The sequence below is a fragment of the Malus domestica genome, chromosome 06 (genome assembly GCF_042453785.1).
Source record: "Malus domestica chromosome 06, GDT2T_hap1".
Classification (NCBI taxonomy): domain Eukaryota; kingdom Viridiplantae; phylum Streptophyta; class Magnoliopsida; order Rosales; family Rosaceae; genus Malus; species Malus domestica.
In genome coordinates this window covers 2,254,415-2,279,387 of record NC_091666.1, presented here as the reverse complement: position 1 = coordinate 2,279,387, position 24,973 = coordinate 2,254,415, and the positions used below count along the sequence as shown (strand labels likewise).

At 36.8% G+C, this 24,973-nt stretch overlaps 2 protein-coding genes and 2 long non-coding RNA genes across 4 annotated transcripts; 1 reads left to right on the top strand and 3 right to left on the bottom strand.

Annotated features, from left to right (window-relative positions):
* Positions 1-697: 697 nt before the first annotated feature.
* On the bottom strand, positions 698-14,017 carry LOC139187706 (uncharacterized). The gene is made up of 6 exons (XM_070823360.1): positions 12,379-14,017; positions 11,360-11,724; positions 11,025-11,075; positions 10,837-10,901; positions 3,719-3,797; positions 698-3,626 (listed from the first exon to the last, which is right to left on the bottom strand). Exons 2-6 carry the CDS (start codon positions 11,372-11,374, stop codon positions 3,489-3,491), a joined length of 348 nt encoding a protein of 115 aa, XP_070679461.1. The 5' UTR covers positions 11,375-11,724; positions 12,379-14,017; the 3' UTR covers positions 698-3,488.
* LOC103409426 (uncharacterized) lies at positions 698-14,311 on the bottom strand. The gene is made up of 3 exons (XM_070823361.1): positions 14,017-14,311; positions 2,330-2,483; positions 698-1,071 (listed from the first exon to the last, which is right to left on the bottom strand). Exons 1-3 carry the CDS (start codon positions 14,025-14,027, stop codon positions 847-849), a joined length of 390 nt encoding a protein of 129 aa, XP_070679462.1. The 5' UTR covers positions 14,028-14,311; the 3' UTR covers positions 698-846.
* Positions 14,312-16,641: 2,330 nt separating this feature from the next.
* On the bottom strand, positions 16,642-19,985 carry LOC108172594 (uncharacterized). The gene is made up of 2 exons (XR_001789149.3): positions 19,844-19,985; positions 16,642-19,674 (listed from the first exon to the last, which is right to left on the bottom strand). It is a non-coding gene; the product is annotated as an uncharacterized lncRNA (long non-coding RNA).
* On the top strand, positions 19,540-21,904 carry LOC139196975 (uncharacterized). Its single transcript, XR_011581896.1, has 3 exons — positions 19,540-19,701; positions 19,860-21,301; positions 21,410-21,904. It is a non-coding gene; the product is annotated as an uncharacterized lncRNA (long non-coding RNA).
* Positions 21,905-24,973: the final 3,069 nt, after the last annotated feature.

The following is a 24,973-nucleotide window of genomic DNA, read 5'->3' as shown; positions in this document are numbered from 1 at the left end:
CCGTCGTCACCTTAACAATCCTACGTAGTTCTTCCAATTACGAATTACCTATGCATATTTTGAAGGTTAGGTTTTCTTAAAGTATGTCCTACTTTGAACCTCTAATATAAAACGTATATCTAACATACAACTCATCCATGGCATCATTGAATGTGAACATGCAAGACTCATTAAGTTTTGTGAAATCCTTTTGAAAAACCTTATAACCCTTTAAATGTGTCGTACATCCTAAGAAGTTACATATATTAACCATAAAAAACCAGCGCTAATTTCAAGGACAACCCTCCACCAAAATTGCATCAAATTACTTTTCTAAATACCCTAATGGTGGCCAATTATCAAGACAATTAGATAGTTTAAACCGGTGATTAATAATTCAAAACATGCATGCATAATATCTTAAGTAAATTGAAAAGAAACTACATATTTTTACTAAAGCTCGTGGCCTCGTCTTAGCAAATGAAACTAGTTACTAACAACCATAAAACAAAATATTATTAAAAACGTAGATAAAAAAAACATCTTAAAAATAAACTTGAATCGTCAAGAGCTCTCTAAGTAGTGAATGCCTAAATTTTATGCGTCCGCCTCCCTCCTTTTTAACCCTAATAGCTAAATATCTTTATTTATACTACTACAAAAATAAAACCCTAAAAAGTCTTAGAATAAAACTAGGAAACATAATAAAATAATAAAATAGAAAATAAAAGGATTCTTATTTGAATTAAAATTCGGACTTTTCAGAAAATCAATCTTTTGACCGACCAAATCAACTCCGATTTAGTCCCAAAAGGTCTCTTTTGAAAGATGGAAACATCCCCTACAAATCCTCAGAAGAAATCTTCCTCAAAATATGCCATCTTGACCTCCAAAATACCCAAAACATCCAGAAATATCAATCTGGAAAAGCTGCGCACTGGGCCTTCTTTTCATTGCCACAGTCAAACGGCTTGGTAAAAAATCTGGAATTTTGATACAATCGTCTTGAAAGACTCCCGAATATCCTCCAATTAGAATCACTCCAAAATTCATCCGTTTGATCAATTTTTGCTCCAGAGGAATTCGAATGTCCTACATTAAAAATATAATCCAAAGTATCAAAATTATACCAAAATAACCAATAAACTATAACTAAGAATAGGGTAAAATATATAGTATAACATCGACTCATCAAAAAACCCCCAAACTTAGCTTTTTGCTTGTCCTCAAGCAAAACAAAACTCAAAAACAAATTAAAAACTAACAAACTAGAAACTTTATTAAAACTCAAATAAAACAAAATTTTCATCTTCAAGTTGCAATAGATAACAAATGTTAAAAATCAAAACATCTTTCCAAAAGTTCCAACTGATCCCACCACAGAGTCTATAAGCCATTTAGAAAAAATTAGAAAAGAATTCATGAACTTCATCTGATGTAAAGTGAACCAACAATGTTAAAGAGACTCGACTAAAATCTCTACCTTTCGTACTCTTTATTCCATACATACTAACTTTATATATTTCTTTTTTTCTTTTTTCGCTTTTTTTTCTTCTTCTAGTAACAGTAGTAGTCGTGCAATGTCAGTTCCCTTAAGCTTTCGATCCAACCCATGTAACGAGCTTTAGGTTAATGACTCCCAAACCACAAAGGCTTTAGGGCATTAGATGTAGAACACCCCTAAGGACTTATTAACTCAAGCTGAAAAGACTACAAAACCAACTAACCATCCTACCCCATGCCAAAACTTAACCGTCTTACACGAGAATCACTGCTAATTAGGCAGGACTGGCCCGATTACTAAGCAAAGTTTCAGGTGAAACAATTATTACTTTATTTGTAACACATACTAAACTTTACTAAAAACAAAAATTAAAATACATTCAGACTAAAAGTAAGTGTTTCAATCTCATTCCCCATAAACCATGTTGAAGTGAACATGCAAATTTTCAAAATATAACTCATGAATTAGTGTCTAAGCAATGATAAATAGAAAAGACTCTACTATGAGATTAACCTTCACTATGTTCATTTGTTCTAACGTTTAAAATAAACGATGGATATTAACTTAAAAAGAATGAAATTTTTTAATTTAACTCAAAAATTAAAAATCTAAAATTTCTTATTTCTCACTTTCAAACTTAAATCACACATTATCCTCAAGGTGTGGAAAGTAGAAGAAAAACAAAAATAAACTAAAACAACAAAATAAAAATAAAACACCACCTTAATTGACTAGAAATAGAAAGATGAAAAATAAAACTAGAAAATAAAACAAAAGACAAAGCAGAACAAAGTATAAAATGATACAAAACGAAAAATAAAATAAAGGGAATGGAAGAGGACACACCTGGGATCGAACCTGGGACACGAGAGCATCAAAGAAGGCGCTGAAAAATAAAATCCCAAAAGTTGTGCTGCGTGCTGGACTGGAACCCGTGACCTGCTGGAATAGCTTGAAGCGCTGAGCCTCTTCACACGAGCCACACGTGCTGATGGGAACCCTAGCAGATTCACATATAAACCAAGTTTTAGTTCTCATTAGAAATTTGTACCCGCACATTGCTACAGGGTTGGAAATTGTATGAAAGATTATGCGTGCAAGATATAAAAGATTATGTTGCAAAACATTAATACATTGAAAACATTTGGTAGATTGTTATATACAAAAGTTTTTATCCACCCATTCCTCAAGTTGTTCCTTTGGAGCTGTCAAGATTATGCTTTGGTCCTCATGGTTTAAATCCCTGCTTTAGCTCTCTTCTTGAGGTATGATTACACAATTTTACATGTCTGAACTTAGTGGCAATTCATTTAAGCATGTAAGAGAATGGTGATAACACACTTCAATCAAACCGGTTACTCTTTGCACTCAATTTTTTAACAAATATATAGAACCAAAGACCAATTGTTAAAACGTGTTTAATAAGGGATTTATTTAAATTAAAAAAAAATTCCTTCAAATACATAATCTAACTGGCAAGATATGTATCAATTTACTAAATCCATCACTCCAATCTTTAAACTAAATTTTGATTTCATCTAATAACCTTGGGCCTACTGCTATATCGTTTCAACTTTCAAAATAACTTCAGTAAGGATCTAAGTTGGAGTATAAGTGCTTACAAACTTTCTATTGGTAGTAAGTTTTTGCGACACTGAGTTGCAGTGCTAACTCTTGTTCAGTGCTGCATCATTTGAATAATCCTAGACCTATAGGAAAAAAACAAAACACAGAGGGATTTCCTCACTCAAGGACAATAGGAAACACTCCAATTCATAATATCATTTCCCTGACTGAAAAATACATCAATTGACTGATAGGTAGACCTGGCATTTCAAACTCGACCCGTTAACCCGATCCGACCCGACCCGTTAAAATGAGTATTCGGGTGAGTGTTTAACAGGTCAACCCGTTAAGCACCCGTTAAATAACGGATCATTTTGGGTGAACCCGCGAAACCCGTTAACCACCCGTTACACCCGTTATTAAGGGCTTTTGTGTAATTTCAGTTGTCAATTATAAGCATTGCAGACTTGCAGTTTTGTGGAGTCTGTCTCGCATTGCAGTGTTTCTGCTTTGCAGCCTGTTGCTCTTGAATTCTTCTCTTTCTTTTTCTTTCGCATCCCTCTTGAATCCCAATGCACTTCAAAGACAAGTAATAATAATTATTAAATGATAAATACATTTTTGAAGGTAAAAATCCAAGAAAATCGTGGAGTAATTGGGACCAATTACCAGAATTCTGCTTTGCAGCCTGTTGCTCTTGAATTCTTCTCTTTCTTTTTCTTTCGCATCCCTCTTGAATCCCAATGCACTTCAAAGACAAGTAATAATAATTATTAAATGATAAATGTTGTAAACATTCCTAGTTTAAGTATGATTGTGTAAATCCTAGATAAGATTTGATTCTAGTTATCATTTCCTATTACAACTTGTATTACTTGGAGGAGAAGGAATATCTTCTCCCCCTTTACTACTATAAATAAAGGCACAATGTAGGAGGGATAACAACACACACATTCCCCTACAATTCTACAAACACACATCTCTCTCCTCTCTCCCTCTGCCGCCGGCCTTACTCTCTCTGTCAGATAAAATAGACCACAACACGTTATCAGCACGCTCCTACCGCTGCGCTTAGGAATCTGACATTGGAGATTTTTTTTCTGCATCAAACCAGTTCATCCATATCATCACGCAATCAGGTTCTTTCCAAACAACGGTTTTTAACTCGATATTTTGCAAGCCCTGATAACATGAACATTCACCATGATGCATGACCCAACTTTACGTTTAACGTATTTTAGATTCTACATAAATTGTGTATGCTTCATAACCAAAATTGCTACAATTATGTGAATTTGATATTTGCCATGAATTGAATCTTACATATGTACATGCATTGAATCTATTATTTGCATATGCATCAACGTAAATATGTGATTCATTAAAATTATACATGCATATAATATAATTGAATTGAAAAAAAAAAACATTTTTTTGCGATTGGGACTTGGGTTCTTTCGAACCCGTGACCACCATCCTGAGGATGGGGTCTCCACGCCGAGTAGAAGAGCTTGCAGCCTTCTTCTTCCACATACAAAAAAAAAAAAATATATATATATATATATATATATATATATATATATATATATTTGGGCCCTCCTGCAGAGAGCCGAGTGCAAATTTTTTTTTCAGGGGTTAGCTTTTAGCGGCCCGCGTTTTTTTAGGGCCTGTTTTCTGCGGCCCCTTGCCTCTCCCCACCCAGTGAGCCTGCAGCTCACCTCGAGACCCTCCATTGCCCAAATTTTTGGGCATATGTCTTACAGACCCTTTTTTTTTTAGCCATCCACTGCTCCATATTTTTTTTTTTTTTGGATCCCAAATTTTATTCGCCTAATTATTTTTAGGCCCAATGGGTTTATATTTTTTTTTTCCCCACATTTTAATTTGGCCCAAAGTCCAAATAAATTAATTCAATTATAATTATACACCTAAAGGTTATATTTTTGCATATATCTGTTGCATATTTGTTTGCATATATATATTTGTGTTTGTCTGCAGGAATATATGAACCTGAAGTTCATAATTACTTTGAAACCCGAAGTTTCTTCTAAACATGCCTTGTTTGAAAACCCGAAGTTTTCACTTAAATATATCACCTATGAAACCCGAAGTTTTTCATGCAAAATTAAACCAATACATGTCTATTAGAACCTGTATGTTCTACTCCTATGTGAATGGATTGATTTTTCTCCATTACACTAACCACATCTTGTTCATCCATTTTGTGATAAGAACATGTCGAATTTGAACAAACTCGACTTCACCGCTTTGGAGGTTTCTGGAAGGAACTACCTCAAGTGGGTTCAAGATGTGAAGCTCCACCTCACTGCAAAGAATTTGCGTCCTGCTATTGAAGAAGCAACAGATAAACCTGTTGGCGAAGCTGAAAAAGCCACTGTTATGATCTTCATCCGAAGACATATCCATGACGCTATGCAAACTGAGTACCTTGCTGAGGAGGATCCACGTGCATTATGGGTCGCTTTGGCTGATCGTTTCGATCACCAAAAGAACATATTCTTGCCTGAAGCAAGACACGACTGGCAGCATTTACGCTTCCAAGACTTTAAGTCTGTGAATGAATATAATTCTGAAGTTTGTCGAATCCGATCACTTCTCAAGTTTTGCAATGAAACTTTGACTGAAGAGGATCTCCTGGAGAAGACTTACTCGACCTTCTCTGCTTCTAATATTGTTCTGCAGCAACAATATAGAGCTCAGAAGTTCACTAAGTTCTCGGATTTGATCTCTGTTTTACTTCTTGCTGAAAAGCAGAACCAGCTATTGATGAAGAATCATCAAGCTCGACCTACTGGGGCTACTGTTGTGCCTGAAGCACATTATAGCACTAATCAGCACCCAAAATGCCAAAAGAGGCATGGTAAGGGCGGCCAGAAGCCATCCCACCAAGGTGAACAGAGCCAAGGCCCATCCAAGGGAGGAAACAAAGCCCAGAAGCGCCCAAACCTCGCTCCCAAGGCCCCGAACTTCAAGAATAAGGGCAAAGCACCTGCCACAATGAATGACGATATGTGCTATCGTTGTGGTTCCAAGGACCATTGGTCCCGTATTTGCCGTGCTCCCAAGAAGGTTGTGGATGCATATCATTCTCGTCGTACGAAGTTTGAATCAAACTTCCTGCAAGTGGACGAACCGGAGACTACAAAGATGGAGGTTTCTGACTTTCAGGAGGATACCACTCCTATGGAAGATTAGAATCTTAGACATAGACTTATTTTTCAGTTGAAATAATACAATTGGGGCCGAATTCCACCTTGTGGCCGAACCCCACCTTGTTTTTTGGTTGATTTTGAACAATTTTCCTTTATGTTTTGGATCATTAGTTGGCGATTTATTTTGGATATTAAGTTTTTAATACTTGAATAAATGAAATTATTTTGAATTGATACTTGTTTTTATAAACTTTTATGCATGTGACCGATTCAAATTAATTTTTCATTCTAGGTATGACTAGTGGGAAAGTTAGTTGTCTGGCAGATAGTGCAACCACGCATACTGTTTTGCGTGAACGCATCTATTTCACTAACTTCGTACCTAAGAATGCACCTCTGACAACCCTCTCAGGCCCATCCAACCTGATCGAAGGATACGGTAAGACACGCATAATGTTGTCCAATGGTACAATCTTGACCATTGCTGAGGCACTCTATTCTCCACATTCCGGAAGAACGTTACTAAGTTTCAAGGACATTAGAGATAAAAATTACCACGCTGAAACCCACGTAGAAAACGGAGTTGAATTTCTGTGCGTAACTTCCTACGAATATGGCCAGAAGCGTATTCTAGAGAAGATGGAGCGTAACCCGAGTGGTCTGTATACTACGACCATACGCCCCATAGAATGCCACTATGTGGCCGGCCCTACCACAGGGACCGCGCACGAAATTACACTTTGGCATGATCGTTTGGGACATCCTGGACGAATAGCGATGCGCCATATCCTCAAAACTTCACACGGGCATCCACTAACCCGAAGCTTAGGTTCGATCCATGAAATTGCATGTCAAACATGTTCTATGGGAAAGCTTATTACTAAGCCTTTTTATGACAAGATTCGTTCGAATCCTCCCATTTTTCTACAACGGATTCAGGGGGACATTTGTGGACCGATTCAACCTCCCTGCGGACCATTTAGATATTTTATGGTTTTGGTTGACGCTTCTACACGTTGGTCACACGTGTGCTTGTTGTCCACAAGGAACGCTGCATTCTCCAAACTGTTGGCTCAGGTTATCAAGCTCAGGGCTCACCACCCTGATTATCCGATCAAATCTATTCGATTGGATAATGCTGGAGAATTCACATCTAAAACTTTTGATGACTATTGCATGTCGGTTGGGGTTGAAGTTGAACATCTTGTACCCCATGTTCACACCCAGAACGGCCTGGCAGAGGCTTTCATTAAGCGTTTACAAATGATTGCTCGATCGTTGGTCATACGTACCAAGCTCCCGATCGCTGCTTGGGGCCATGCAATATTGCACGCAACAAAGTTGGTCCGCATGAGGCCTGTTGCGACACAACCATTTAGTGCCCTTCAGTTGGTCACCGGATGCGAACCCGACATATCGCATCTGCGCGTTTTTGGTTGTGCGGTCTATGTGCCGATCTCGCCGCCCTTACGTACAAAAATGGGGCCTCAGCGAAGGATGGGAATCTATGTCGGATATGATTCTCCTTCGATTATTCGTTACTTAGAACCTTTGACAGGCGATCTGTTTACCGCTCGTTTCGCGGATTGTCACTTCTATGAGACAGTCTTCCCGTCGTTAGGGGGAGATAAGAACGTCAACGTTCCTAATGAACGACGTGAATTATCGTGGACGACTCCCACTTTGTCTCATTTAGATCCCTGCACCGCTCAGTCTGAAGCTGAAGTGCAGCGCATATTAGATCTCCAGAGCATAGCTCAGAGCATGCCAGATACTTTCACCGATCTAGCGCGCGTGACAAGATCACATATTTCAGTTGCGAATACGCCTGCAAAGATGGATGTACCAAATGTACGACGGACTACCCTCCTGGAAGCCCGGGACGCCAATTCTGGTGATCCACGTACATTAACGGCTAGCCAATCATCTGCCCCTACACAAAAGCGTGGCAGACCCCTTGGTTCAAAGGATTCACACCCCCGGAAGAGGAAAACCACGGCACAAAGTCCTGAAGAGCCTACCGTGAATCCGACTATCGCTTACTCATTTTACCCAACTCATGAGGAAATTCTAGATTATGGAAGCGTCCTTGAAGAGACGAATCCTCCTCCCGAGAATCGTGAGATTTCGGTCTATTATGCTAGCTTAGATGATGTGTGGCGTAGAAATGAGATGATTGTCGACGATGCATTAGCATTTGCAGTAGCTACTGAGATCATGTTGAGCGATGACATTGAACCGCGTTCCATTGATGAATGTCGACGTAGAGCTGATTGGTCAAACTGGAAACAAGCAATCCAAGTCGAACTTGATTCATTTGTGAAACGTAAGGTGTTTGGACCTGTAGTTCCTACTCCTCCACATGTGAAGCCCGTTGGCTACAAGTGGGTTTTCGTTCGAAAGCGTAATGAGAAGAACGAAATTGTGCGTTACAAAGCTCGTCTTGTAGCACAAGGTTTCTCACAACGCCCCGGGATTGACTATGACGAAACTTACTCACCCGTTATGGATGTGATTACTTTTCGATACCTTATCAGTTTGGTAGTTTCCGAAAAACTGGATATGCAGCTGATAGACGTAGTAACCGTGTATCTCTATGGGGATCTTGGTACGGAAATTTATATGAAAGTTCCCGAAGGACTTACATTGACTGGTTCAAATATTTCCAAACCCCGGAACACGCTCTCAATTCGGCTGAGGCGTTCACTATACGGTTTGAAACAATCCGGAAGAATGTGGTATAACCGTTTAAGTGAGTATTTGACTAGTCAGGGATATGTGAATAACGAACTATGCCCTTGTGTGTTCATTAAGAAGTCAGATTCCAGATTTGCAATTGTTGCAGTATATGTCGATGACATGAATCTCATCGGAACTCCTGAAGAGCTCGCGAGAACAGCTTCGCACCTAAAGTCGGAATTTGAGATGAAAGATCTAGGTAAGACTCGATACTGTCTCGGTCTCGAGATAAAGCATTGTTCGGATGGAATTTTAGTACATCAATCGAACTACACCAGAAGGTGTTGCGCCGTTTTAATGAGGATAAAGCGAAGTCTTCGAGTACTCCTATGGTCGTTCGTACGCTAGATGCAAAGCGAGATCCCTTCCGTCCGAAGGAGGATGATGAAGAGATTTTGGAGCCTGAAGTTCCTTATCTAAGTGCGATAGGCGCTTTATTGTACTTAGCTCAATGCACTAGACCCGACATCTCCTTCGCTGTTAATCTTTTGGCAAGATACAGCAATGCACCAACACGCAGACATTGGACTGGCGTGAAAGACATCTTCCGTTACCTTAAGGGTACTACGGATTTGGGCTTATTCTATCCCTACGAATCCTCGAGTGATGCCGCACCCTATGCTCATCGGGTTGATTCTCGCCTTGTTGGTTATGCCGACGCTGGATACTTATCTGATCCGCACAAGGCGCGTTCTCAAACGGGTTATGTCTTTACCGTTAGAGGCACCGCAATATCTTGGAGGTCAACTAAACAGACTTTAGTTGCCACTTCGTCTAACCATGCTGAAATTCTCGCCTTACATGAAGCAACTCGGGAATGCTTTTGGTTGAGAGCAGTAGTGGGCCATATTTGAAGCTCCTATGATCTTCATCCCGCCGTTAATGCCCCGACGACGATTTTTTAAGACAACGCAGCTTGCATCGAACAGCTCAAGAAGGGTTACATCAAAGGAGACAACACCAAGCATATTGCGCCGAAGTTCTTCTTTACACATCAACAACAAGAGCATCAGAAGATTGAAGTCACGCAAATCCGATCACAAGACAATCTGACCGACCTCTTCACCAAATCACTACCGAAGGCGACGTTTCAGAAGCTTGTTCATGGAATTGGTATGCGTAAACTTTCTGAGTTGTAACTTTGCTATTTCTCTTTGGAATTATGTCAAACTCAGGGGGAGTATCTTCTGGATACTTGCTTGATCTTAATGTACTCTTTTTCCCTACGATTAGGAGCATTTTTCCCACTGGGTTTTTGCTACCTAACTAGGTTTTAACGAGGCACCCACCTTGGGCTGGTCATATCCCTGATGACGTCCTGTAGACGTTTCTTTTGACTTTGCATTTCTCACGCATTTTTCCTTAAACTATGGATTTTGTCCCTACTCGGGTTTTTGCCATAGCCTTAGGGTTTTTTTAGTGAGACTTACTACTTATGCAAGTTCCTACCTTATTGAGAATAAGCGTTGTTCCTTGGAATCAATGCCGACGAGTCGACTTCCTCAACTTCTGCATGATGCTGAATCTACCTTGAGTATTTACCCACTCAAGGGGGAGTGTTGTAAACATTCCTAGTTTAAGTATGATTGTGTAAATCCTAGATAATATTTGATTCTAGTTATCCTTTCCTATTACAACTTGTATTACTTGGAGGAGAAGGAATATCTTCTCCCCCTTTACTACTATAAATAAAGGCACAATGTAGGAGGGATAACAACACACACATTCCCCTACAATTCTACAAACACACATCTCTCTCCTCTCTCCCTCTGCCGCCGGCCCTACTCTCTCTGTCAGATAAAATAGACCACAACAATAAATACATTTTTGAAGGTAAAAATCCAAGAAAATCGTGGAGTAATTGAGACCAATTACCAGAAGGAGGAGGAGAAATCTCTGAAATTGTTGAGCTGCGGAGAGGAGGGATTGTTCTGGCGATCCTGGCCAAAATTTCTTGAAAATTCGCATTCATGGCGTCAAGAAGTTAAAAGATTGGTACTTTATGAATCGATGTATAAAACCATAAATCGGGCAGAATAAAATGTTCAAGAAAATTCAAGAACCTGAGCAGAGCGATTCCAAAGACTTTGCACAGCTTGTGTTTGTGGAAATGTCTATGAGAGGACAATTGGATAAAAAATAAAAATAAAAAGTTAACGGGTAAAACAGGTTGAAACGGATGACCCGTTAGCTTAACGGGTTGGGTTCAGATGACCCGTTAGCTTAACAGGTTAGGTTCGGATGACCCGTTAAATTAATGGGTCTGATTCAACCCGACCCAAATCCAGTAAACCCGACCCATTTACAGGTCTACTGATAGGAATCACGAAGCACTTAACACAGATGTCAAAAGATACATCATTTGACTGAAATACGAAAAAGGATAAAGAACTCTAACCTTCCCTGACGACATCAGAACCCAGTTAAAAGAAATCTATTTGGCCCTCAATGAAATCCTTGTTTTGGGCAAGGCAATAACAACAAAACCTCTTCATCCAGCTAGTTTATGCATTCAAAGTCGGGATGAAGGATCACACACATAAATACAACCATACAAACACTATCAGGAAGCAATTTGTATAAAGATTATATTCCCCACTCAAACAATGAAAGATGATAAAAAGACAACAATACTTTTTATTCTATTACAAATCGAGCATCCAACCCGAAACCAATTGGCAACGGGTGGAGACACCCGAGATATTTCAAACTATTTACATAACACTTCAATTCCCGACATGGGATTCACTCTCGAAACAATACCTGCTCCAAGAAGCAATGTACTGTCAAAATTTTCAACTTACTAATTTTGTAATAAACACAAAGAAAACTTATTTTCTCACTAACCCTTTTCTGTTCATTTTCATTTTCACTATATTCCTAATTAAACAAAACTATAAATCAAACTGAAAAACTATAATCTGCTCCTATGAAGAATCCAAATTTTGCATCAAGTATATGTATTTGCTTTAATAATGATAAAAACATGAATTTTGCCAAGAAATTAATATAATCCATCACTCCAATCTCTAAACTAAATTTTGATTTCATCTAATACTCTAGCAGTACAGATCAAACAATCAAATGTTATGAAACCAAACCAAATCTGCTTGAATTAAATTCTACACACTTCAATTCAATCTCAAAATTGAAAATGAACACTTCACTTTTACAAAAGTTGTACAGAGCAAAAAAAAAAAAAAGACAAAACAAAGTCTCACAGAAAGAGGAAAAATGGTCAATCTGCCATTGGATAACATCTTCTCAGGCAGAGACCAAAAAAAAATAAAAAACCACAAATTCAAAACCACAAAAATCCAATCTAAAACATTGAATCAACAAGATCGTGTAACATGAATCACAGCCATCCAAACACAAACTGCAGTTCATAACTATTGTACAGAGAAGAACTTTTACCCGCAGTTCCACTGTGTCCTTGCGACTGCCAATACTGATCACTCAACGACCAGATCGGAATCGAAACGAAAGAAATAGAGAGATCGAAAAAGGCAAAACACAAACGGGGAGAGAGAGAGGAGAAAAGAAGAGGAAAGGGTTCCAGCATCTTTCCCACAAAACACGAAAGCCACACGGGCAGCAGGCACGTGCAGGACGTATGATTAATGGCAAAATGGTCAATTCATTGCACAATCCCATCAAAATCAGAGTAACACTGAAGAAAATGAGGGGCAAATCCGTCCGCACACTATAGATCAATAGTGCCATCCTAAAACTCAGTTTTAGTAAATATAAACTAGAAACTTATACCCGCGCGATACTGCGGGATTGAAAATCATATGAAACATTTTATAGCTTCAATTTTCATAAACAATGTTTGAGTGAAAAAACAGAGAATTACAATGGCAACCCAAATTAATTCAAATGAAATCTACACAACCCAAAATAAGAGATCAAACGAAATATGCACAACCCAAATGAAGAGATCAAACTCTAATTCTATCAAAAAGCCATTATTCCTAATGCCACCTTTCTCTTTGGCACCCTATCCATTCTGTCAGCAATCGATACAGAAATAAATAAGTTCATAAAAAAAAACCAAGATGTATATGTACACAGCACAAATCAACCCAATCAGCGAACTTTATTTAAATAGAACCAAATGAGTAATAAGTCATTGAACCCTCACTTCACCATTCTAAATTTTTCCATATCTCTGTGTATTTATGAGGGTAGACATTCAACCCTCACTTCTTTCTTTTTTGAGAGTTCTGCATACTAATTGGAGGAAACCAAGGAATTTGAAGCTTTTTCATACCTCAGCTTATATTTTGAGGGAATTTAATGTGTTCTTGGAAAAATTGGTAAAATTGAATGTGGAGGAATAGGGGAAGGTTGTATATTTATATGTATAAGCCATCCAAACTACTAATCAGAACTCTTAAAAGAAACTGATTTGATCATTACAGCTGAATTCTTTTAGTTTCTTTGCTTACCCAAAACCCCAAATACAAAGTAACTAAAAAACCCCCCAAAATCTCACACAGAGATTCATCAAACAGCCGAAAAATAAAAACCCAGAAGCCAAAAGCAATAACCCAGAACTCACCGAAATCAAAACGACGTCTGAAGACGCCCAAAAAAACCAAATTGGGAAAGGATCAACGAAGAACTCACCGAAATTGAATCGAATGGAGAGAATGAACCACCAGGATATGAGGAATGCGGCAAGCCAAAGGCTACTATGAGTGAGTTTTGGGTTGTTGATTTCAGATTTCTCGTTCGGGGAAAGGGGGAGGATAAACAGAAAATACAAAACCTTCATATCCCGAAATTAGACACACCCAAGTGACCTCGACCAAGAGATTGAGCACTCGAACATCAATGACAGAAAGGGGCACAGCTCAACAATTAAATCAAGGAGAAACATAAACAAATACCCAGATGACAAAACGGGAAAAATATCAAAAGGAAAACAAAAATACAAACACCCAGGTCCACAGAGGTCACAAAAACACGAAATCAAAGAAACCCATTTACCATTAACACTTATAAACTGAAAAGAATAAATAAAAAAACAGAAGGGCAGGAAATTACAGCGGGGCCATGAACAGGGTCGAGAGCAATGAAGGCTTCGACGTCGGAGTCGGACCAGGGAGGAAGGGGCTTGTCCTGCTTAACAAACTTGGAGTAGTTGGTGAGGAAGGAGAATCGTTCGCACCAGAAATCCTTGAAACCCTCCCAATGCTCACTGACGAAGGACCAAAGATTGAAGAGCGCGAAGCAGAGATCGAACAGAGCAGAGATGGAAGAGAGATGGCGAAGCTGAGTGCGGGTTCTGAAGAAATCGAGGGATTTCTATTGCACTGCACTGCAGGGACAAAAATGCCATTTTACTGTATAAAACACACAAAAATGTACACTTAGAGCAGTTCCAGCCATGTCAATAGGCCGGGGGACAGGGAAGAAGAAAAGGCCTGAGGGCCTGTCAAGTTGCTCCAGCCATGAGGAGCCCGAGCTCGTGGAGAAGGCCCGAGCAAGGGGCCTGTCAATTTGTGACAGCTTTGGAGCCCGAGCTCCAAGCCTATTTTTTATTTTTTTCTGTCAGGCGCGTGCACCCCACTCGCGCGTGGGGGCGCGTCGCCCGACAGCTTTTCAGAAAAAACAGTCAACTTTTCAGCCTTTCACAGTTACCGTTGGGAAGCCACGTGGCTTCCCACGGTCAGTTCGATCTCAACGGCTCCTTCATTTAGACCATTGGATCTCAACGGTAAAAAAAATAAAAAAAATCTGATTTAATATCAACCGTTCGATCTGAGATCAACGGTCGATATTAATATGCTTTATAAATAAAGAAAAAATAGTTTTAAAATTAAGAAAAGTTACCGTTACGACACGTGGCACAATCTGGAGTGTTGGAATTCAAATTTTTTAAAATCCAACGGCAGAGATTAATTTTTTGAATAAAAATTTAAAAAAAAATTGTAAAAAATCCGAAAAAATTGTAAAAAATCTGAAAAAAATTGTAAAAAATTGTTTTTACTTTTCTATAAATCGAAATCGATCTCCAATAATTATCTTTTCGGATAATGACACGTGGCACAATTTTGAACGAGTTAAAATCTGATCAAAATCTATCGTCAAAGATTTTCAAAAAATAACGACACATGGCACAATGACATTGGATAAAAATCTTATCGAAATCCATCGTTAAATAATTGTTTGTTTTTATAAAATGACACGTGGCGCAACGAGAACGATTTAAAAAATCTTATCCGAAATTACAAATAATTTTATTTTGTATTATTTAAACAAACAAAAAAACTAATATTTTATTGCCTATTGCCTGGGGGGGAGGGCTCCAAGGGTGGAGATGCAAATGGCAATTACTGTTCATTAATGGCAGTTACTATTCATTTAAGGCAGTTACTGTTCAAAAGCGTGGATTCAATAGTGGATTGCCAGGGGGAAGGCTCCATGGCAAAATAGAGCGGTCAATTCCACTCAACGTCTTATCATCCCACTTGTATTTTTATGAAATTTTTAATTACAAATTTATTCATTTGTAAAATGACTAATAAAAACCTTAGTTACCTCATTTTACATTACTTTTCTTTTTATAAAAAAAAAAAAGAAAAGTTTGTACGTGATAACTCTCACACTAGGTTTAGGAAATTTGTCTCTCTTGAACCCTAACTCATCATTCCTATCTCCTTTCATTCAGAGAAAACAAAATCATTTTGAGAAAGCAAAACGAATGAACTTAGAAGATAACGTTTCTATGGAAGAACTAGATGATTATGTTTCCGTCAAAGAAGTAAAAGATAATTTATATGGGTCATCTTGATTTGCCGACATCGTACAATTGAAGCATAGTTTTGTGATTTTTTATTTGAATTTGCATTAGATTAGGGTGCAATTTGTTTTTGAATGAGAATTTCTGGAATTGAAGTATAGCTCTATCGACATCGTTCATTAGGTTAGGGTAAATTTGTTGCATACTGTTGTAGGCGTGGTTGATTTAGAATTGAAAACCTAAACAACGGTAAGACTGGTCGATTTTTCATTAGCCCGTACTTACCACAAGCACCACCTCTCTCTCCCTTTAAAGTTAGAATTGAAGCTGAATTAAGTTTCAATTGTTGCATACTACTGTCGTACAGTAAATTTGTTTTTTAATGAGTTTATGACAATACAAAAAGGCAAGACATTTTTTTTTATTTTACCCTGATTGCGACAGTGATGAACCAAGTGTTTCGAGTGGCTTGTTTTGACCAAGAGAACGTTTTTTGGGAAGGGTTTTCTTACGAGCCCCAGGAAAGGTTCCCAATGTTATAGAGGGCCTAACTGGTAAGAATGCCAAGCAAAAAAGACATCAGCCATTAATGAAGTGAAAAGATCATCATGTTCATACCAAGTGCAAATCGACTTTTAAAGACAAACATATTGCAGGACAAAGTAAACTGCTGAGAGAAGTTAAAACATGGGTTCGGACTTGAGTAAGCTTCTTCATTTTCAATCCCGACCAAACGTGTAATATTCTCTGTTTATATTCTTTTCTTAAGAGAAATGTGTCTTTAATTATATATAGGGTTATTTTAGGAATAATATTGGGTGAGAAAATAACATTTTAATTTTTGACAACTTTTTATAGTAGGTGTAAATATAACATGAGTGAGGAAATAAGACAACAGAGTTGGTCTAACAACTCTCAGAGCAAAATTGGATGAACAGTATCAAGTTTTTCTCTTTTAGTATATAACTAGAAAGCTTGCCCGCGCGGTGCTGCGAGGGTTTAGAAATCGTATGAATCATGTAGATAGTTTTAGATATATATTTACATGTGAAAATATATTTAGACCCTAAGTCTTCAATTTCTTTGTCACAGTGAAGTCCCCAACGTCTTCAAAACACTGAATAAAAGGCCCAGAATTAGTCTTCGAGATAACTTAAAAATATGAGGAAATTGGCAAATTAGCATAAACAATGCTATTATTTATCCAATCCAAGCCAAACTGAAATGGTGCAGAACTAACACTACAAAATTCGTCAAAGAAACTAAACAATGGGTGAATGTTTCTAAGATTTATATCTTATACAAAAATAATCTTCTGACACGGCAAAAAACACAAATTAGAGAGGAGAATATATATAAAATTTGAGTAAAAGGTCACAGACACAGCAGTCATTTAATGGAGATTATTCGAACAGATTTTGTAAAGCAACCGCATGGATTATACATGCCAAAGATTAGATGATGGTAAGTGTCAAATGATATACTAACTGGAATCTTGAACTTCATGTGACTCAACACAAATACAAAAGGGCACGTAAAAGAGTTTCTGAATGTGATATGGTGGACCAAGTTAGTAAAAATATACTCCGACATGGCCAGCTCAAAAGAGAGATTCCTCGACTCACAATGTGTTACAGAGAAACAATTTCCTGCATATTTCAATATATCCCTTTGTCAATATATCCATTATATCCATGAATTACACTAATTCATAAACATTGAATCGTCATTGTAAAGGACCAGTGAATATTTGTTCTTTGTATGTGTGTAGATGTAGAGACTAATCCAAAATTAAACATGTTCAAAAAATTTGAGCTTTACCTGATTACCAACGAAACAAAGGGCTCAAAAATAGATCGATGGCTACTACCTCTTTCTCTGAGCTCTAAGTTGGCAATTAAAGAAAATACTAAAAATTTTGAGACATGCAATTCAAATTGTAAACAAAAGGCTAAACTTTCAGACATGCAATCCGAAATTAAGCTTTACCATTAATATTGAAAAATTATAGTTGTGAACTAATAAACTATAATACATAAAAATAACATGTTGAAGACCCATAACTATTTATTTGACCCAGAAAAAAAATTGTGCAAGGAAAATTCCCTAAAATAATATTACAGGCAAAATTAATTGATGTGAAAATAACCAAAAAACTGAGAATTGGGTTTGGAGATATTACCAATGAAACAGAGGAGTAGTGGACATACTTCTATGCTCCTCTTCCTCTTTCTCTAATTGAAGTTGAGATCTCAAGCGAAGTGTTAAAGTTAAAAAAAAGTATAAAAAATGAACAACTTTGCAAAAGAATACAATAATTTATGATGAAAATCTATATTACCAATCGAAATTATATAGGGGAAAGAAACCGTACCAAATTTGAGGCACAAATGATCAAACTCTAAAGCCCTTCATTTTTGAGTTTTTTTTTTTCAACAACCAAATAAACTTTAAAAAGAAACTGGAGAATCCAGAGGAAGCATTAAAGAAAGTCAACATTGTAGGGCATCAATGTCTGCCGTAATAAAAAAGAACAGGTGTTTCCTAGCTATATTTTAGGGTAATCTAAAAATGTCTCCATCCTTGATATGAACAATATACAGTAATAGCTTGTCATTAGTTTAACAATCTATAGGTTTTACCAAACAATTAAAATCAGAACCTATGTGGAAAATGCTGAAAATTGTGTAAACCACCACTTAGTTAAAATGTCATAAACTGAATGGATATACTATTATGCCTTTAACAAATAGAAAACACTGCACTTGTGAATTTCGAGCAAAAATATAAAACAAATTTGAAAATAAGATTCCATGTAGAAAATTTATCATTCGAAAAAATGGATCAACATTAGTATTGTTTGGGGAATTTGGAAGAAAAAAAATGGAAAGGTATGAGTCTAGCTTGCTATTGGTACCCTTAAAGGAAAAACAATTAATTCGATAACCATTACGTTGAAAATGAAGAAATTGTAATGAAATTGGGCTCTCAGCTCGTGGTCACTAAATAGTACTATTTTGTCCTCCGGGGGCTCCACCAAGAGGTTCTTTCTCAAAAAAGTCCGCTCCACCTCACCTGAATGCAAACTACCTCCTTATCCAGATTAACCATTATGTTGAAAAAGAAGAAATTATATTGAAATCCTAAATCCAAGCCATTAGAAAAATGTAATTCTTACCAGATTAACAAAGTTAACAACAAATCAAACCAAACTAAATGCCTAAACCAAAACGGTAAAATAAATTAAATGCCAATGAAAGAGTAAAACATGTATGGGCAAGGCAGAGGTTTACAAACTCTGTTTGTTCCTTCAAACAGGCATAAAAGGGTCTCGAGTTTTTGCCAATTACCCCACAATTGCAGATAATTATAACCATATTCTATTCTAATTCTAAAAAGTAGGTGTCAATCAAATCAAGTGAGCAAAACCAAAGGAAAAAAATGTTAAAGAAAGAGAAACATAAATTGCTCATCATGGATTTTGGAAAATAAATAAATAAACGTTAGAAATATAGAATGAAGAGGTCACCTATTATTTTGCATATGTATCTTTGCAACTCATACACATAGATTTGATAATGTTTGCTTGTTTGTGATCCGCATAAAGACATTTTACTAAGAGTTATTAGCTTTTTCCAACCTTTCAAACAAAATTATATTGTCTCACTGATATGAAATTAAATTGAAAGTAGAGCGCAAATAAAGTTTGAGGGGTTTAACAATATTTTCTCATCCATTTAAAGGGGTTTAACAATATGAAATTACATCAAACTTCAATCAAGTTGCATAATTAATCCATATAATCAACATGGATTCCGCAGGGAGCTAAGGGAGAAATATCAATTCAGGCTATATCTATCAAACATATCAAAGAAAAATCTATGTCACTTCTTACAGGGTTGACTATTACTGTTGCCGACCAGTTGCGACAGAAGTGATTGCTACAAATTAAAGAGTATCTGCAAGATAGAAAAGAAAAAACAAAGGCAATAAGAAGCAAAAGTTAAATTATGAAAGAGAGAAAGAAATTGACTGATGAGCATTGAGTTTGTATGGAATTTCTTTCTAAATACTTTGCATGTAGAAGTTGTGAATCTTAATTAGGTTTCATGTCTTAGTCTTACATACTGTGTAATTTTTGCAGGACCCTGATAGTTGCTAATGCTTTGCTAATGCTGGGGATTGGCGAGCTGTGCTTGGTAATGGGTAGAGCAGCAGAGATGTCAAAAGACCACGAACCAAATTGTAAATATGAAAGACTAAGAATTGAGAATCTTGGCAATGTCATATATGACGGCTATCTCGATGGTTAATTGGTCAAACACAAACTTCAAAACTCAAAACCTTAGGCACCCAGAATAAATATACCTGTATAGTCTAAGGAGAAGCCAATTTACAAAGAAATTCTGGGTTTTGCATCATCCCCCTTAATTAAGAATTGGAATCGAGCATGTTGCGTTAAATAATGTTAAGAAAGAATAAATTTCATCCTCAAACTTATCAACAGAGAAATTAAAAACAAATGCCAGGCTTGAAAATAAAATATAAAAAATAAATAAATTCAAAACAAATAAAGATTCTAAAATTTCTTAAGAAAGATTAAGTAAAGGATCAAAAAATAATGCGGTGAAACAAATTTGAGAAAATAAAGGGAACCAAATTTAACCTGAGTATTGTTTACCAACAGAACCAAACCAAATCCCCAAATGTTACGCAACACAAAACCATAGAAATCACCAGAATTGAAAACCAGTGCCACTGAGATCACCCACATGGCGACGAACTTCGATCATTGTCACCGATCTTCATCTGCTACCAAAGCCAAAACCCTTTTACATACGGGACCTGAGAACGAAGACCCACCAAGAAAATCTCAAGGATAGGCGAGAATTTCCGAGAAAAATTCAAAAATTTCGGAAAAGATGGTGTTTGGTTTTAGGGTGAGATTAGTGTGGGAAGTAAATGGAAAAGTGTACTGGAAAATTACCCGAAGGAATAGAAGAGCGGAACATGAAAGATCATGGCTCTTTCAGTAGGGAAGGAGAGTCAGAGCCTCAGGGGAAGAGCGAGATGAGAGGTCGAGAGAGAGAGAAGTGGAAACGGAAGGAAATGTCGAGAAGAATTGGAAGCAGAGCCTTCGACGATGAATGACACGTGGCTAGCCTAAAAGGGAAACAGTGAGTAACGCCACCCAACGCACGAAGAGAACAGGCGATGGCAGACGCGTGGACACAAAGGGCACAACCGTCTTTTTATTGTAGAGAAGCTGATAGAAAACACTGAGAAATAATTTTTTTGAAAGGCATTTTCGTCATTTTACTGTTATAAAACAGTATCACCTGAGTTTTGGTTTTAGTATATATAAATTTAATTTAATTTAATTTCCCATTTCTAAAACTTAGAGCTGCTTCTCTCTAGCCTCGAGCCCAGAGCCATGAGGGCTCTCTCCATCTTGCTCTCAAACCTTAGCCCATCTGAACTTCATTTCTCTACCATCATCAACACAGCAAAGAGGATCATGGAGTGCATCATGCCTGCAAACGGAAAAGCAAGGGCCTCATTTCCGTCCTATCCAAGAGCTTAAAGGTATAAAGAAAGAACTCTCCCCCAAACTTCTTTGTTTCAGTTTTGATTTGTGCATTTCAGGAAAATAAACCAAAACTAATACATGCATGTGGTCTTTCTCTGTGCAAGGAACTTTGAGCTAACGTCAGTACCATGGAAGAGACTGCGGAATTGCTACAAAATCTCAGATCCGGCGATGCACTGGAAAACAAAACAAGAAATGCTCGATCCAAAGCCAAAGGTATAATTTTCGACTCCCTCTTTTTTTATCTGTTGCTGCATGTGTTAGATCAGTGAATTTCTATATGCTTATGTATTGCTTTCCCATGTGCTTTCATGTACCATTTGATGAATGTCTGAGAAATTTATGTGCCTGATACTAAATCTGGTCTCTGTTAGAGTACCACGTCCTTCGTGCTACTTGGATCTCACCCCCAAACTTGTATTGTAGTATATATTTGTTTTACAAAATTTGAGAGCGAATGAGAAGAGTGGGTCCAAGTAGGTACAGAGTCTTATTTGCAAACCCACTGTAACGTTTCTGAAACTCAAACTCCAGTTGGATTTCCTTTTAAATTTCTGCACTTTAATGCTGATATTGAATGCAAAGTTGCGATAAATGGATGGTTGAATGCATATTACTGAGATGAATGGATGAATGGATGAATGTATGAATCCACGAGTAGTTGAGATTAGCCCGAATTAGTTCCAAATGCAGTCTGCAATCACAAATAAAAAACCTAATTAATGCTTGTGTTTCCCTTTAGCTGACTTCAATCTTATATTTAATACCCACAATTTTTACATTGGCTGAATTTCGTGATGGAGAATTTGGCTGCCATTATGCTTGTTCTTCGTGCCCATGTAGAACTTATGATGTTCGTAGGACTCATCTTGAATTTCTTCGAGTTTAATTGCCTGTGCATGTGCATTGTCTGTTACAACAACAAAAATTATTTTATCTTTAGCTATTTGCCCTGTATCGAAATCTGGTAGATTTGTGAAGTGTTGTTCATATGTTGGATCATATTTTGAATTTGTATGAATAACCCCTTTGAACATGTCAATTTCAATGCCTTCATGCAGCTTTGTTGGTTGCTTGGTAGCCTCGAGATATTTTATGTGTGGCGTATAGATCTAGGTAGGAATGGGTTCTGGGGATATTTTAGGATCAGTAATTTCCTCCATTGGGTTAGAGTCATCACCTGGTGATTCTTCAATTCTGGCATCTTTCTGCATATAGTCATAACTCACTACACATTGGGGTGTTTGAATTACACACCATTCCTCCAAAATCTTGTGGCACATTAGGCTGCTCAAAAGGCTGTTGAGTACCTGCCCATCTAAAACTGGAATGCTTTTTCAAATCTAGAGCGTAGTAATCAAAAGTGGGATTGTCCCTACGCCTTTGTGAGTCTTTCCTCGTATTAATATGCTCCTTCACATAGTTAGGAAAATATTTCCTTTCAGGGCATTGCAAAATTTCATGGGTATTTGGACAGCAAAGAGCACAAATTGTAGGTTTAAATCCATAGAAACCTTGTTTTGCGAAAGAAACCCATAAAGGTGGTCCTCCTGGTAGTGGTAGTTCCCAGCCCATCGTTGAATTGCTCCCAAAATCGACAGATTGTAACAAGGTGTTTTCTTGTGGGAATCCAAACCAATTTGTTGTTGCTAAAGAATCCCATAAAGGTTGTGGTCCTGCTGGTGATGGCAATTCCCACGCCATTGTTGCACTCTTCTCAAAATTAACAAATTGTAACTTATAAAATAAAATTAGCAATTAAATATATAGATATATATATATATATATATTAAGGCTTATTATATTAACATCCCATAAATTGTTGAATAAATCTCATATACTTAATACACATCCACATTTGCTTTTTCAATGAATAATTATCTTAATACACCCCACATACTTCCCCATAATACCCTCACACCTTACATTCTCAATATACACCTTACATTTTCTACATGCACCCGATATTTTCTATACACCCCACATTTCTCAAATCTTATAAAGCTTTTAATTTGGACAAAAAAAGGCAGACTGGAATTTTGACAACAGGTGCCGCTTGGGATTTAAAGCATATGTGGGTTGTTTTCAATTCCACCATTAAAACTCATGTCATCTGTTTTTAATATTTTGTGGTAATTTTAGATGTTTAATTCTTTATGTAATCTCTATGATCCCTAAAAGATGAATATGAACATAGAAACTTGAATAACACAGGAAAAGTAAGATTAAATAATTATCGATATCGTCAAAATCACTAAACAATAAAAAATATGAAGTCTTACCTCATTTGAAGCTTTTAAAAAATCGATTTCGTGTTTCATTTATCAAAAATAATTTTTCTCAATCAACATGTTTGTAGTTTCATTAGTTAGGGTTTTGTCCAACAATGGAGGGTCAGAGGGATTTTGATAATTGAAGAAAATAAATAATATGTTAAAAATGATTTAGGGTGTGTATAGAAATTTTTTTTTTTTTTTTTTACCTTATAAGGTCAAAATTGCCATTGCATAGTAGGTTTAATAAAACATTTAACATTAAATTTTAACGTGGAGTGTATTCAACATTTTGTGAGGTGCTAATATAAAAAGCCTACACACACACACACACACACACACACACACACACACACAATAATAATTAACTAAGAATGTGGTAAGCACACATTATTAAAACAATCTCCGGCAACGGCGCCAATTTCTTGATGGGGATTTTACCACCTGTAAAAGTATGGATAAAAACACATAAAAATAGTACAAGGTTATTGTAGTATAGCAGCTCAAGCAAGGTCGTTCTCCAGAGGGATTGAATGAATAATTTATGTTAAAATCAAATCTTAATTAATTATTTGAAAACAAAGTTTGGAAGAGGTTGATTTTATTGCCTAAAATATAAAAAACGAATTTAATTAAACACAATTAAATAAATTGGCAAAGTAAATAAAACAAAAGAAAATAGTTTTGAAAATAAATTTGAGCACTAGGGTTCCGCCGTCACCTTAACAATCATACGTAGTTCTTCCAATTACTTATGAATTACCCATGCATATTTTAAAGGTTAGGTTTTCCTAAAGTAGGTCATACTTGGAACCTCCAACATAGAACGTATATCTAACATGCAACCCGCATGTGGCGTCCAGATCAAATGTGAACATGGAAGACTCATTAAGTTTTGTGAAATCCCTTTGAAAAACCATATAACCCTTAAGACGTGTCGTCGATCCTAAGAAGTTACACATATTAATCACAAGAAGCCAACGCCAATTTTAGGGACAACCCTATTCCAAAATTGCATCAATTTACTTTTCTAAATACCCTAATGGTGGCTAATCATCAAGACAATTAGATAGTTTAAACCGGTGATTAATAATTCAAAACCTGCATGCATAATATCATAAGTAAATTGAAAAGAAACTACATATTCTTGCTAAGACTCGTGACCTCGCCCTAACAAATGAAACTAGTTACTAACAACCATAAAACAAAATATTATTAAAAACATGAATAAAAAACACTTTGAATACAAACTTGAATTGTCAAAAGCTCTCTAAGTAGTGCGTGCCTAAATTTTATGCTTTCTTCTCCCACCTCTTCAACCCTAATGGCTAAATATCTTTATTTATACTACTACAAAAATAAAACCCTAAAAAGTCTTAGAATAAAACTAGGAAG